The sequence below is a fragment of the Rutilus rutilus genome (genome assembly GCF_951802725.1).
Source record: "Rutilus rutilus genome assembly, chromosome: 2".
Taxonomy (NCBI): Eukaryota; Metazoa; Chordata; class Actinopteri; order Cypriniformes; family Leuciscidae; genus Rutilus; species Rutilus rutilus.
The window spans coordinates 59,887,026-59,899,781 of record NC_140210.1 but is presented as its reverse complement, the minus strand read 5'-3'; the positions used below and the strand labels follow the sequence as shown (position 1 = coordinate 59,899,781).

The 12,756-nt window shown below is 45.5% G+C and overlaps 1 protein-coding gene across 1 annotated transcript; it reads left to right on the top strand.

The window, feature by feature from the left end:
• Positions 1-3,055: 3,055 nt before the first annotated feature.
• LOC311279969 (uncharacterized protein) lies at positions 3,056-8,952 on the top strand (the record flags this gene model as incomplete). Its single annotated transcript, XM_084391818.1, has 4 exons — positions 3,056-3,064; positions 3,515-3,640; positions 3,741-3,934; positions 8,802-8,952. 4 exons carry the CDS (start codon positions 3,056-3,058, stop codon positions 8,950-8,952), a joined length of 480 nt encoding a protein of 159 aa, XP_084247944.1.
• Between the last annotated feature and the right edge of the window lie 3,804 nt (positions 8,953-12,756).

The window sequence follows — 12,756 nt, the reverse complement described above, 5'->3', positions numbered from 1 at the left end:
AGCTCTGCAGCCCCTTCTCTTCGGTCTCTTCTTAGGATTCCCAGGTCCCCTGGTTGTAAACAGGAGCCGGTACTCAGGTGATGAGGGAGGACGCACGAACGGGGGTGGAAAGGTTTGTCTGAAACTTTCCCAACTTTCAAATAGTCGTTCCATAGACACTCTGATGTCCAACAACGTGCGTCGATCATAAGTCCGAGCAGCAGAGACACAATAGTCAGACGATAGGGCTGATATGGCAACATATAGGGTGAGTACAAACGTAAAGAGTTTACACAAATGCGATGCAGCAACGGCCAAGCCAAACACAGGCGCCATCTTGAGGTTAACTGCACTGGTCTGACACAGTCCGCTGATGCGCTGGCCGCGGATGCAGAGACGGCTGCTAGCACAACTGCAAGATCCACTCACATTAGCATCACAAGCACAAGTGTGAACGGGCCTATGGATTTAAGCCAGAAACCAGATGAAGGACCAAGAACCCTCTCCACAAATACCCAGCCCTCTACATTATCCCTTACATAGCCTATTACGATATCACATGAGCAAGAGTGCCTTCTCCCAAAAAACAGCATGATTGCAAACATATTTATTTTATAAAATAACTTAAAATTGTAAGTTCCATTTTAGACACAGTATATTTTTCCCCCGTTTATTCTGGAATTTTCTAAATGAAACCAGAGCTGATTCGTTTCTCCAAGCAAGCAACACAAAGCGGCGGAGGGAATTTCTGGCTAAACTGATGTGATAGGTCCGCTTTGATCTGAAGATCTTAAAATGATAAATATGATGCACACAAGCTCTTTTTATAATGTCATTTCAATGTTATGATGCTTTAAAAAATAGTTAATGAATTAATGTGTGACGATTCAAATCTGTTGAGATGATAGATTAATTATAGCAATTAATTATAGATAGATTAATTATAGCAATTAATTATATCTACTTTCGACTATTGCCAAGACGTTGTGTCTGGGCCTCTCTCTCGTTCCCTTCTCTCTCTAATGCAGGACACTGGAGTTCTCCGGTGGAAACATCTCATCGGCCTCAGCCTTATCACAGCTGCTGTTGTGCTGGGAGAAACCCTCTAGAAGTGCAGGTGTTCTTGCAGAGTCCACATTTTATTGTGGTTTATTTGGTGGGGGATGAGGGTTTTTGGGTAACAGACGGATGTGGAGATGCAAGCATTGATCTATTCATGTACCAGAAGATCTGAACGGCTAAAACATAATAGACTCAATCATCAACAATATGGAGCTAGATACAATACCCTAGACCAGTGGTTCCCAACCTTTTTTTGTCTGAGACCCCCTTTTTCCCAAGAAAATATTTTAGGGCCCCCCTTCACATTTAATGATATTATCGCTCTTGTAAGCTTGCAGCAAGGATGACAAAATATGTTGTTTTCAAACAAACGGTGTTTACTATAACCAGATATGTTTATGCACAAATAATAGCCTATAATATTGAAAATACAATAACAAAAACATCAGTAGGCCCTTTGTAATTTAAAAACGTAAGCCTAGGAGTAGCCTATAAATTGGCCCTATTTGAAACAATAACAAAAATATTCACACTGGTGTGTAAAAAAAGAAAAGAAAAGAATATAGGCTATTACTAAATGACTGCTGTCTGGGACCTCAATACTTGCATGTTACTTGTGAGGCTTTATCAATGTGAGGCTTTATTTTTGACGCTTTTGGCGCTATAGCGAGCAATAATAAACTTGCGTTTATTAACAGAATAATGCGTCTTTCGGAAGAACATTGTAGCCGGAACTACTTCTCTCTGTGTGCGTCTATGACGAGTCACGCAGGTACTGGGCTACTCCGCAGCGGCAGCGATCCGATCTAGTGTAAAATAGTCCCAATGTAAACACTTATTATAGGTGTACCATAGTTGTTCAGGATAAGACAAAAACACAGATGGGAAAATGGATTCATGATGAACTCGCTCATTATATAAATTTTGTAAATTTTGAACAGAAAAAAGTTAAGGGCTTTTATTTAATGCTCATTGCTCAAAACTTTTCAAAATATGACGCGACCCCCCTGAGAGCTCGCTGAGGCCCCCTTGTGGGCCGCGACCCCCCTGTTGGGAACCACTGCCCTAGACTCTTTAGTGCAATCTCCCTCTTCACAGCAATGTCATTGTCCTGCATCAAGATAGTAAAACATCTAAAATGAAACTGGTTAAATGCTGAATGTTGTGCTTGTTCAATTTAATAAAATTAAAATTTTAATTGAGATAAATAAAATAATTGAATATTAAATACTGAGTGGCCAAGTTCTGCTCATTTACTAATAGTAATATTAATAGTAATATGATCTGGCGCCGGCCCTGCTTGGTGGGTTATAAACTCAAAGACAGCCTATATAGTGTGTGTGTGTGTGTGTGTGTGTGTGTGTGTGTGTGTGTGTGTGTGTGTGTGTGTGCTCCAGCAGGGTGTGGTGGGTTATTTCCAGTTTAACTCGTCTCCTCAGCCGGCCGGTTACATCAGCTTCCTGTTATCAGCTCTGCACGCGCTCAGACGAGGTACTGTCCCCATCACACACACACACACACACACACACACACACACATCACACACACACATCACTGATGCTCAACCTGACTCTGACCCGCTGCGTTCTCATTGGCCAGATCATCAGGGGACGGTGCGCTTCGCTGTGGTGACCAATCAGGCGGTGGCAGAGGGCGTGTGTGTGTGTCTGTGTGTGTGTACCTGCTGGTGTGTGAGTAAGGTGTGCAGGGCTCTGCTGGTGGGCAGGAGTGTGTGTGTGTGTGTGTGTGTGTGTGTGTGTGTGTGTGTGTGTGTGTACCTGCTGGTGTGTGAGGAAGGTGTGCAGGGCTATTGGTGGGCAAGTATGTCAGTGGAGTAGAAACCCTCAGAATAAAGCTCTCCAGATACTCAGACTGAACCGGACCTTTGTACTCGATCGGACCGAACCTCCACACACACACACACACACACACACACACTGCCACTGCCGTCTATAACCTCCTGATCCACGTGCCGGACGCACAGCTCACCGCTTTCTACACTTCTCTCTCTGCAATGCTACAGGTGACACACACACACTCACACTCACACTCACACTCACACCAACACACACTCACACACTATCACACTCTCTCATTAGTTGCAGCCCTAGTTTTGATCAACTGTTTTTGGAATATCTGTGTTCTGACTGGCTGTATGTGTAGTATCTGTGTTTTGATTGGCTGTGTGTGTAGTATCTGTGTTCTGATTGGCTGTGTGTGTAGTATCTGTGTTCTGATGGGCTGTGTGTGTAGTATCTGTGTTCTGATTGGCTGTGTGTGTAGTATCTGTGTTCTGATTGGCTGTGTGTGTAGTATCTGTGTTCTGATTGGCTGTGTGTGTAGTATCTGTGTTCTGATTCAGACCCGTCAGACCGTCTCCATCCAGTGATCCCCGATTAGATCCGATGATAGAGTCCTTCAAGTGTTGACTGTTCAGTTGATGAGTGCTTCTGTTGTGTGACGTGTGTCTCAGCTGATGGAGTCGATGTCTCCAGTGGAGGTCAGCAGTCTCCTGAACCGCCCGAACGCTGTGGACGATGTCACCAGAATCTGCCAGTTCTTCACCATCTACCCAAAGACGCCCCAGTACTTGCAGACGGTACAGACATCTTACACTCCCTCGTTTAACAGCTTATGATTGACTGTGAAATGGCCGGTTCGCTGCAGTGCATGAGTCTGTGTGTGTCCGTGTCCCGCAGGCGCCGCTGGGGTCGCTGGCTTTGGCCCGGCAGGTGTTGTCCTGCGTGTGGCCTCAGGTTCTGAAGGTGGAGGTCCGGTCTGAGGTGGACCAGTGGTTCGAGTCTCGACTCGTTCAGTACCTGCCGCTGCTCACCTCACAGTTCATCGGCCCAGACGTCATGCGATATTCCTCCTGTCTCTCCTTCAAGAAGTTGTGAGTAGCACGTTTTCAACATTATAATAATAAGGGACAGTGTTGTGGAGCAGACACAAGCCTAAAGGTGTGGTCGTCACATAAGGGGGATTTCGGTGAGATTTCAGTGACATTTTCTGTTGTCAATCATGTAGCAAAGATGAAGCACTGCTCACAGCAAAGTCACTTTCAAACCATGCAGATTTTTTGTTGTTGAACATGACAAGTTCACGTGAACACAAGCCAGATCTGCTCTCAAACTCCCGTTGAAATGACTGGATTCCACCCATGAGACTTCACAAGCAACTCTAAATGTGACGGCGGCTCAACTTCGTGCGTCAGTAGCGTAACGCTCTCATTAAGTTATGAAAACGTCTCAGGTTACGTATGTAACCCTGGTTCCCTGAGAGGGAACGAGACGCTGCGTCGAGACGCGGTGGGAACGCCCTGCGTGATTGCGTCGTGAAGCACGTGTATAATCAGTCCAATGGAAAGACGAGACGTCATAGGCGGGTGACGTCATCGACCAGGAAGCTATAAAGCACCCCTGAAAACAGACCGCGACAGCTTCTGAAAAGCCGAAGCAAGTCGATCACAGGCATGCAGGGAGTATGGCAAGGCGACGCAGCATCTCGTTCCCTCTCAGGGAACCAGGGTTACATACGTAACCTGAGACGTTCCCTTTCAAGGGAACTCGAGCTGCATCGAGACGCGGTGGGAACCCTATACCCACGACGCCATATGACAAATGCCTGTTCTGTATGAAGACCATGCGCACACTAGGAAACAAGCACCCTAGACCCTGGAGTGGAGCCTAGGTCCAAGTTATAAATCTAACAAATGTATGCGGTGAGGACCAGCCTGCCGCATTACAGATGTCATAGAGTGAAACTCCTGATAATAAAGCCTTAGAGGCCGCCATACTCCTGGTAGAATGGGCCGGGACAGCCAAAGGTGAAGGCTGTCCGGCCGCTTCATAAGCAAGTGAGATAGCCTCAACTACTCACTTGCTCATTATCTGTTTAGATGCAGGGCAACCCAACTAGGTAACCCGAAGCAGACAAATAATTGCTCTTATACATACGCCACAGGGAGCTCTGTGGACATAAGCATCCAAAGCCCGGACAGGGCATAACAGATTAAGTTTTTCCTGATCTGGGGTATTATGGTGGAAGACAGAAGGCCCTCAGCACAAAAGACCCGCAAATTTAACAGGGACCTAGGAATACAACCCGGCAAGGGGTGAGGAAAGACTACCACCATACCAGGTGCAAATCCAAGTACGTGCAGGCCTCAGCCTCATGTACCACGGAGAAGATGAAATAAGGACCTCTCCTCAGAGATAACCCAGCAAAGAAACATTCATTGCAGAAATCAAGTACTGTACCATAGGGCAGATAGCAAGATTCAGAAGGCGTTCTCCGCACCAGGCAGAGAACAGTTTCCATTTCAATGCATATTCAGTCTTCTCGTGGAGGGAGCTCTAGACTGGAGTATGGTCTCCACGACCTCAGTCGAGAGACCTGAATCTATGAGCTGGGCCCCCTCAGAGACCGAGCCCACAGTATCCATAACTCCAGATGAGTGTAACTCCCGGGAGCAAAGATATCGGGAAATGCGTACAGGTGAAGCCTCAACCACACCTAATACGTTGCATCCAGTTCAAGCAGAGCTGGACGCGTCAGGGAGAACCACATAGAGCAATGCGTTGTATAAAACGATGCGAAAGGTAGACTTGAGTCTTGACCGAAGTTCTCCCAAAGGAGCTCCACCACCTCGGGGTGAAGTCTCCATTCCCCGGGCCTCAGCCCCTGCCTCAACAGGATATCTGCTCTGATATACGAAACCATCAGTGCGTTGTCCAGAAGAACAAGCACATGGTGACCTCTCAGGTCTGGCAGGAAGTATTTGAGTGCTCGAAATACTGCCATCATTTCTAGCCAATTTATGTGCCAAGAACGTTGATGGTCCCAAAGACCTTTCGCCGAGCGGCCACTCATGACCGCCCCCCATCCCGTGAGGGAAGCATCCGTCGAAAGCATACGCGTCGATAAGAAGCCCCCAGCACTGGGCCCTGGGTGAGGAACCAAGGTTTCTTCCACATGACCAAGGCACGAAGGCATTGCCGCGTGACCTTGATCATGTGAAACGGATTTCCCCGCGGAGAAAACCCCTTGGTCCTGAGCCACCACTGCAGAGGTCTCATGTACAGAAGGCCAAAAGAGATACGTTGGACGCAGCTGCCATGAGCCCCAACAGTCTCTGAAACTGTTTCACAGTGAGTGACTGGCCTAGTTTTACCCCCTTTATGGCTGTGAGATAAAACACCTGGAAAAGTGGTCCTCTGAGCTGGGAGGAGCACACTCTTCTTGGCGTTGAGCCACAACCCCAACCTCTTTAATAGAGACAGAACGACATCTCGATGCCGAACTGCCATCTGCTCGGACTGAGCTAAAATCAACCAATTGTCGAGATAATTCAATACGTGAATGCCCTGGAGTCTCAGAGGAGCCAGAGCTGCATCCACACATTTTGTAAAAGGTGCGGGGTGATAAACCTAGGCCGAAGGGAAGAACCTGATACTGGTATGCTTCGCCCCCGAAAGCAAACCTCAGGAACCTCCTGTGATGAGGATGGATAGATACATGGAAGTACACGTCCTTCAAGTCTATTGTGACAAACAAGTCCTCGGACTGAGACTGTGACACAATCATATATAGCGTAAGCATACTTTGAACTTGAGATTCTGAAGCCTGTTGTTTAATTGACGCAGGTCTAGAATAGGACGCAACCCCTCATCCTCTTTCGGAACAATGAAGTAATGGCTGTAAAACCCTGACTGTCTGATGGGAGGAGGAACCCCTTCTATAGCTCCTTTTGCAGAAGTGTCAGTACTTCCTGCTCCATAACCAGAGCCTGCTCGGGGTCCACCACTGTGGGGAGGACCTCTAGAAATCTGGGCGGACGAGAACCAAACTGAATTCTGAAGCCCTTTTCTATAGTGTGCAGGACCCACTGAGAAATATGTGGCAGTAGTTTCCACGCTGCCAGAAATTCTAATAGGGGAACCAGTCTCTCGAGACTGGCCTCTGGATTTGGTTGAACAGTCACTTTGGTGCCCTGAAGCGGCGAACCGGCAGGGAACAACCGAACTGACCGCTCTAAGCCCCTCCTCGGAGGATCGTATGGGGACGCTGACACCTCGGTGCCCTGAACGGAGAACCGGCAGGGAACAACCGAACTGGCAGCGCTGTGACCCTCCTCAGAGAGTCGCACCCCAGAGGGTGCCGAGGAGAAACGATTTCTCAAAACCGTCCCTGCCCCGGAGGAACCTTCAGAAGCCTGATAGCCTCAGCGTCACGACTTCTTGTCTAAGTTTTATTAGAGATAACGACAGTCCTCAGATCTTGCCTACCTCTAACTAGCTTTGTTCCTACGACCCTCCTCGGAGGATCGTTGGAAAAAGCAGGTACCTCAGTGCCCTGAAACGGCGAACCGACAGGGAAACCGAACTGACTGCTCTACGACCCTCCTCGGAGGATCGTTTGGGGACGCTGACACCTCGGTATCCTGAAACGGCGAACTGGCAGGAAAACCGAACTGGCAGCGCTGCGACCCTCCTCAGAGAGTCGCACCCCTGAGGGCGCCGAGGAGAAACGATTTCTCAAAACCGTCCCTACCCCGGAGGGGACCACCCTCAGAAGCCTGCAGCCTCGGCTTCAGGGCTTCTTCTTCCAAGATATTTTAGAGATAAAACAGTCCTCAGATCTTGCATATCTCTAACTGGCTAGACTGCGACCGCCACCCAAGTCACCTTCGATTGTGGATGAACCCGAATGGCGAATCTCTGTTTTGCCGCACTCTATGCTGCGAGGAGCTTAGTAGGCTGAGACTGCTCCCGCCCAGCAGTCTCAGGAACATTAGATCGGTGAGGAAGAAACCTCTGGAACGCCGCTGAAGAGTTATTTCTTCGTTTTTTTGAAAGCGGAGCGTCCAGAAGAACAGACATATTTTAATTTCTCTTTACATCAGAAAAAAACTATACATATACATATAAATATAAATATATATCACTCCGTGGCCACCAGCAGGAAACAACCGAACTGACAGCGCTGCAACCCTCCTCAGAGAGTCGCCACCCAGAGGACGCCGAGAAGAAACGATTTCTCAAAACCGTCCCTCCCCGGTATAGTTTATCTGTTGCACGACGCAATTCTCGAATAGCGTCAGTGCTGTTACATCCTCGCATTCATCCATGTCCTTATATACTTTACCTACCAGTGCTACCTAATAATAGTTATCTAATATTTATGATGGCTGGTGGGTAACATCGGGGTTATGATGACGACCCGGGAGAGAGATAGCTCGCAAGCGTCTCTTTAACCCGAAGCACTGTCATACCATGATACTTTATACCCATAACATTACTATAGTAGAAGTTTAGGGATAAACACAAATAGAAACCGGTTTATTCCACGATCTCGACACCTCAGTGTGGAGATAGGGAAAAAACGGCACTCCCTGATGAGGAGGATGAGATGTACTGTTTTCCTTATATTTTCACTCTCATATATGTTTGGCTGGCCAGAAATATTTAACTTAGCAACAGCACAGGATAAAACCTCCTTTATAAGCTCCTCTTTATTCAACAGAGTTATGAGCTCACTTATTTATTTATTTATTATGAAAACTCAAAAACATCTGCCTTATTTATTTTTTTTTTTCTTTTTTTTTTTTTTTAAACACACTAACGATACCAATTCCTCGGAACTGGAAATCGCAGGATGAATGCCTCATCCCGGGGAGGAGAAACCGCAGAGCGTGCTTCTCCCCGAGATAAAACACTGGATCTAACAGGTGTTTGTAAGAACCATTTGCGATCCCCAAGATGCGCGTCGACGCCGTACCTCGGCAGCAGCGGGACCCGCGCCTCGGGGCGCGCGCACCGAACCGTCCTCCTCGAAGAACGGCCGGCGGGAGCGGAGCGTCCTCACGGACAGCTTCTCGCAATGCTCACAGTCAGCCCCCTCGAGAACTGATTGTTGGCATGCTCCACTCCCAAACAAGCAACACAAAGCTTTTACTCTGGAGTGTGTCCCCACCCGTGATATAACGCGGGAAGGGAACAACACAATGCTTGCTTGCTCTCTTTTGCCATAATATATAAATATTGCAACTTGACAGACAACAATAAATATGACAAGGACAGAATACACAGATCGCTTGCTGAAGGCACAGAAGCTGTCGCGGTCTGTTTTCAGGGGTGCTTTATAGCTTCCTGGTCGATGACGTCACCCGCCTATGACGTCTCGTCTTTCCATTGGACTGATTATACACGTGCTTCACGACGCAATCACGCAGGGCGTTCCCACCGCGTCTCGACGCAGCGTCTCGTTCCCTTGAAAGGGAACATTATTTCTGAATGTAATCTGAACACTCAAAATGTTCAGTTTTTTTAATTATTAAAAAAAGTTTTTTTCTTGGTTATGTGAACGTTAAGGGAACATTCAATCGTATCATTCCAGTCAAACATTATGGGAACGTTACTTTTGAATGTTCTCTGAACGTTCTGAAACAAGTAGTTACATAAAAATAATAATAATATACGTTTCAGAAAAAAACGTTCCAAGAACAATGTATAAATTGTGTTTTTGTGCTAACGTTTTGAGAACATTATTAAAGACCAGATAACTTTGTACAAACGTTCTATTAATGTTAGTGGAAGAACATTTGTTCATAACTTTGGGAGAACTTTTCCAGAACGTTCCCTGTTCATGGGTTTGCTTTGCCAATGAAGGAAAGATCTTTTTACCCCTAGACTAATTTCCCCCTAAATAAATAAATCTGCTGATGATGGATTTCGTGTGTTTCTCTGTTCAGTGTTTCAGTGATGGCTAAATATAACTTCAGTGCAGCAGAGTTCACTCAGAGAGACGTCTACAACACCATCCCAGTCTACCTGAACACCTGTGAGTTACGGCTGATGGATTCATTTCATTTCATTTCATTTTCATTTTATTGTCCACAATGTGGAATTTTGCTTTCGGTCTTATAAAAACAACAATCAAACCAACAACAACAAGAACAACAAGACTAACACACAGACATCTTCAGGGCAAAATGCAGCACAGCAATAGCAATTACATTACAATACATCAACGGGACGTGTTGTTCAACGTCCGAATTGCATTAGGAATAAAATAATTTTTAAAAATATTACGATTTGCCCTAGGTACTTTGTAACGTCTGCCAGAGGGAAGAAGTTCAAACTCCCTGTTGAGTGGATGAGAGGGATCGTTTGCTATTTTAAAAGCTTTTGTCCTGAGAACTTCCTCATACGTGAAACTTAATTGTTTCTGACTTCTCCCTATGATTTTTGAGGCGAGGTTTACTATTCTCTGCAGCTTGCTTCTCCCTTTTACGTTTAAATGACCATACCACATCACCATGTTAAAAGTTAGAATACTCTCTATTCTTATAGACTGTTTCCATAATGTGCTTGCTCACTCTGAAGGAGTTGAGCTTGCGCAGTAGATGGAGACGTTGGTTACAGGTTTTAAAAATGTAGTCACCGAAATTTAGATTAAAATCAATATATGTACCGAGGTATTTGAACTTTTCTACTACCTCTACAATTTGTCCCCTAATTATAAGGGGCTGCACAGGGTCCTTTTCAAGAAAGACAAGTTCCTGTGTTTTTGTTACATTTATCTCTAAGGAACTTTTATCGCACCATTTCTGGAGAGATGACATATGTGCTCTATATACTTCCTCTCCGACTATGTCCCCCCTCTTTAATAAAGCAACCAGGGCCATATCATCTGCATACTTGAACAAACGAAAATTTTCCAGATCTAATTGGAATTCATTTGTATAAATGGAGAAGAGTAATGGGGATAGAATAGTCCCTTGCGGGGCGCCAGTGTTAAGCACAAGGATGTCAGACCGAGTATTATTAACCAGAACCTGTTGAGGGCGGTCAGAGAGGAAGTCCCTTACAAGGTGGATAATACCACCATTTACTCCTATATCGATAAGTCTTTGCAGCAGGGTGTGGATCTGCATGCTGTTAAAGGCAGATGTAAAATCGATAAACAAGGCCCTAGCAAGGTGGGAAGGGGCTTGAAGGTGCTTTGCCAGGGTGTGAAACATACTGACAGTTGCGTCATCGGTTCCCCTCAGACTTTTGTAAGCAAACTGGAGATGATCTAAGCTGTTAGAAACTGATGCTGTAATATGTTTGCTTATAACTCTCTCAAAACATTTTCCTAAGATGGAAGTAAGAGCAATGGGCCTGAAATCTTTTAGTTCAGTAGCTCCAGTTTTTTTAGGGATAGGCACAATATAGGACATTTTCCATAATTTGGGCATTGTTAAAGAATTAAGCAAGTACTGGAATAACTCCAGCACAATACCTTTTAGTTCATGGACAGTTTCTTTTAAAACTCTCCCTCTCAGGCCATCTGGCCCCGGGGCTGAGTTGGGCTTAATACTGGACAGGCTGGCTATAATATCATGTTCATTCAGTGTAATAGGGACATATCCCGAAATGGACCTACACACACTATCACGTTCAGCACTGAAATCATTTTTGTCAAAACGACTGAAAAAGACATTTAGATCATTTGCAAAAGATGGAGAGGAGTGTGACAGGGGGGGGTACGGTTTTGCTTAGTTTCCCATCATCACATTTAAACCTTCCCATGCTTTCTTGGCATTTTCTGAGAAATAATGACATTCAATTTTATCCTTATATTCTATTTTTGCTTTACTCAGTTTCAATCTTAGTTTGTTTCTTTTTTTCTTGAGTAACTCAATATTACCATTTTTAAAAGCATGTTTTTTCTCACGAATACATTCCTTAAGATCACTAGACATCCATAAATTGTTATTAGGAAATATTCTTACAATTTTAGTTTGAATGATTTTACTTTCATTAAACAACAGATAGGATGTAAAAGTGTCAATTAGTTCATGAGGTGTGTCACATGAGTTAAGAAATAACCAGTCAGTAGTCTCCAGCTCGCATTTCCTTCTCCTCCATACAGTCCTCAGTCCAGATCTTAATTTCCTTAATCACAGTCTTTTCCCGTCTCAGCTTAGCCCTGTAACGTGGAAGTAGGTGGACGACATTATGGTCAGATTTCCCCAAGGCAGGCCTGCAGATGGATTTATAGGCGTCTAGTATGTTGCCATAGCACTTATCTAGGGTACGTGTCAGGCGGGTGGGACAGTCCACATATTGATGTAAAGTGGGTAGATGATCAGACAGGTCACAGGAATTAAAGTCCCCGAGTAACAGGACGGGTTGACTGACTGCACGGGACAGGGCGGTGTTATAGCTCTCTGCTATCCTGGCTGCAGCTCCCACAAAGTCCGGCCCAGGTACATAGGCCAATATGATAGTGATCTGTCCAAACTCCCTCGGGAGATAAAAGAGGCGAAATGAGACAACCAGGATTTCGTAGTCATGTGTGCACACACGTTCCCGGACGGTGTACTGGGTAGCCCAGCGTGTGTCCATATAGACACACAAACCACCGCCAATAGATTTCCGAGACGAATTAATGTCTCTATCAGCCCGAATAATTGTATAACTTGGCAAGTTGGGGTCTGATGTCTCCTCTTTCAACCAGCTTTCCGTAAAACAGATGAGATTACTCTGTCGGAACTCATTATCATATTGAACTTTAGCGATCAGTTCATTCATCTTGTTGCTCAAAGAGCGAACATTAGAGAAAGTTATTACCGGTAGGGGATGTCTGCTGCCGCACCTCCTCAGTCTTTCTCTCACTCCACCTCTTGATCCTCTTTTCTTTATTTTAGTCCCTTTTCGCGTTCCG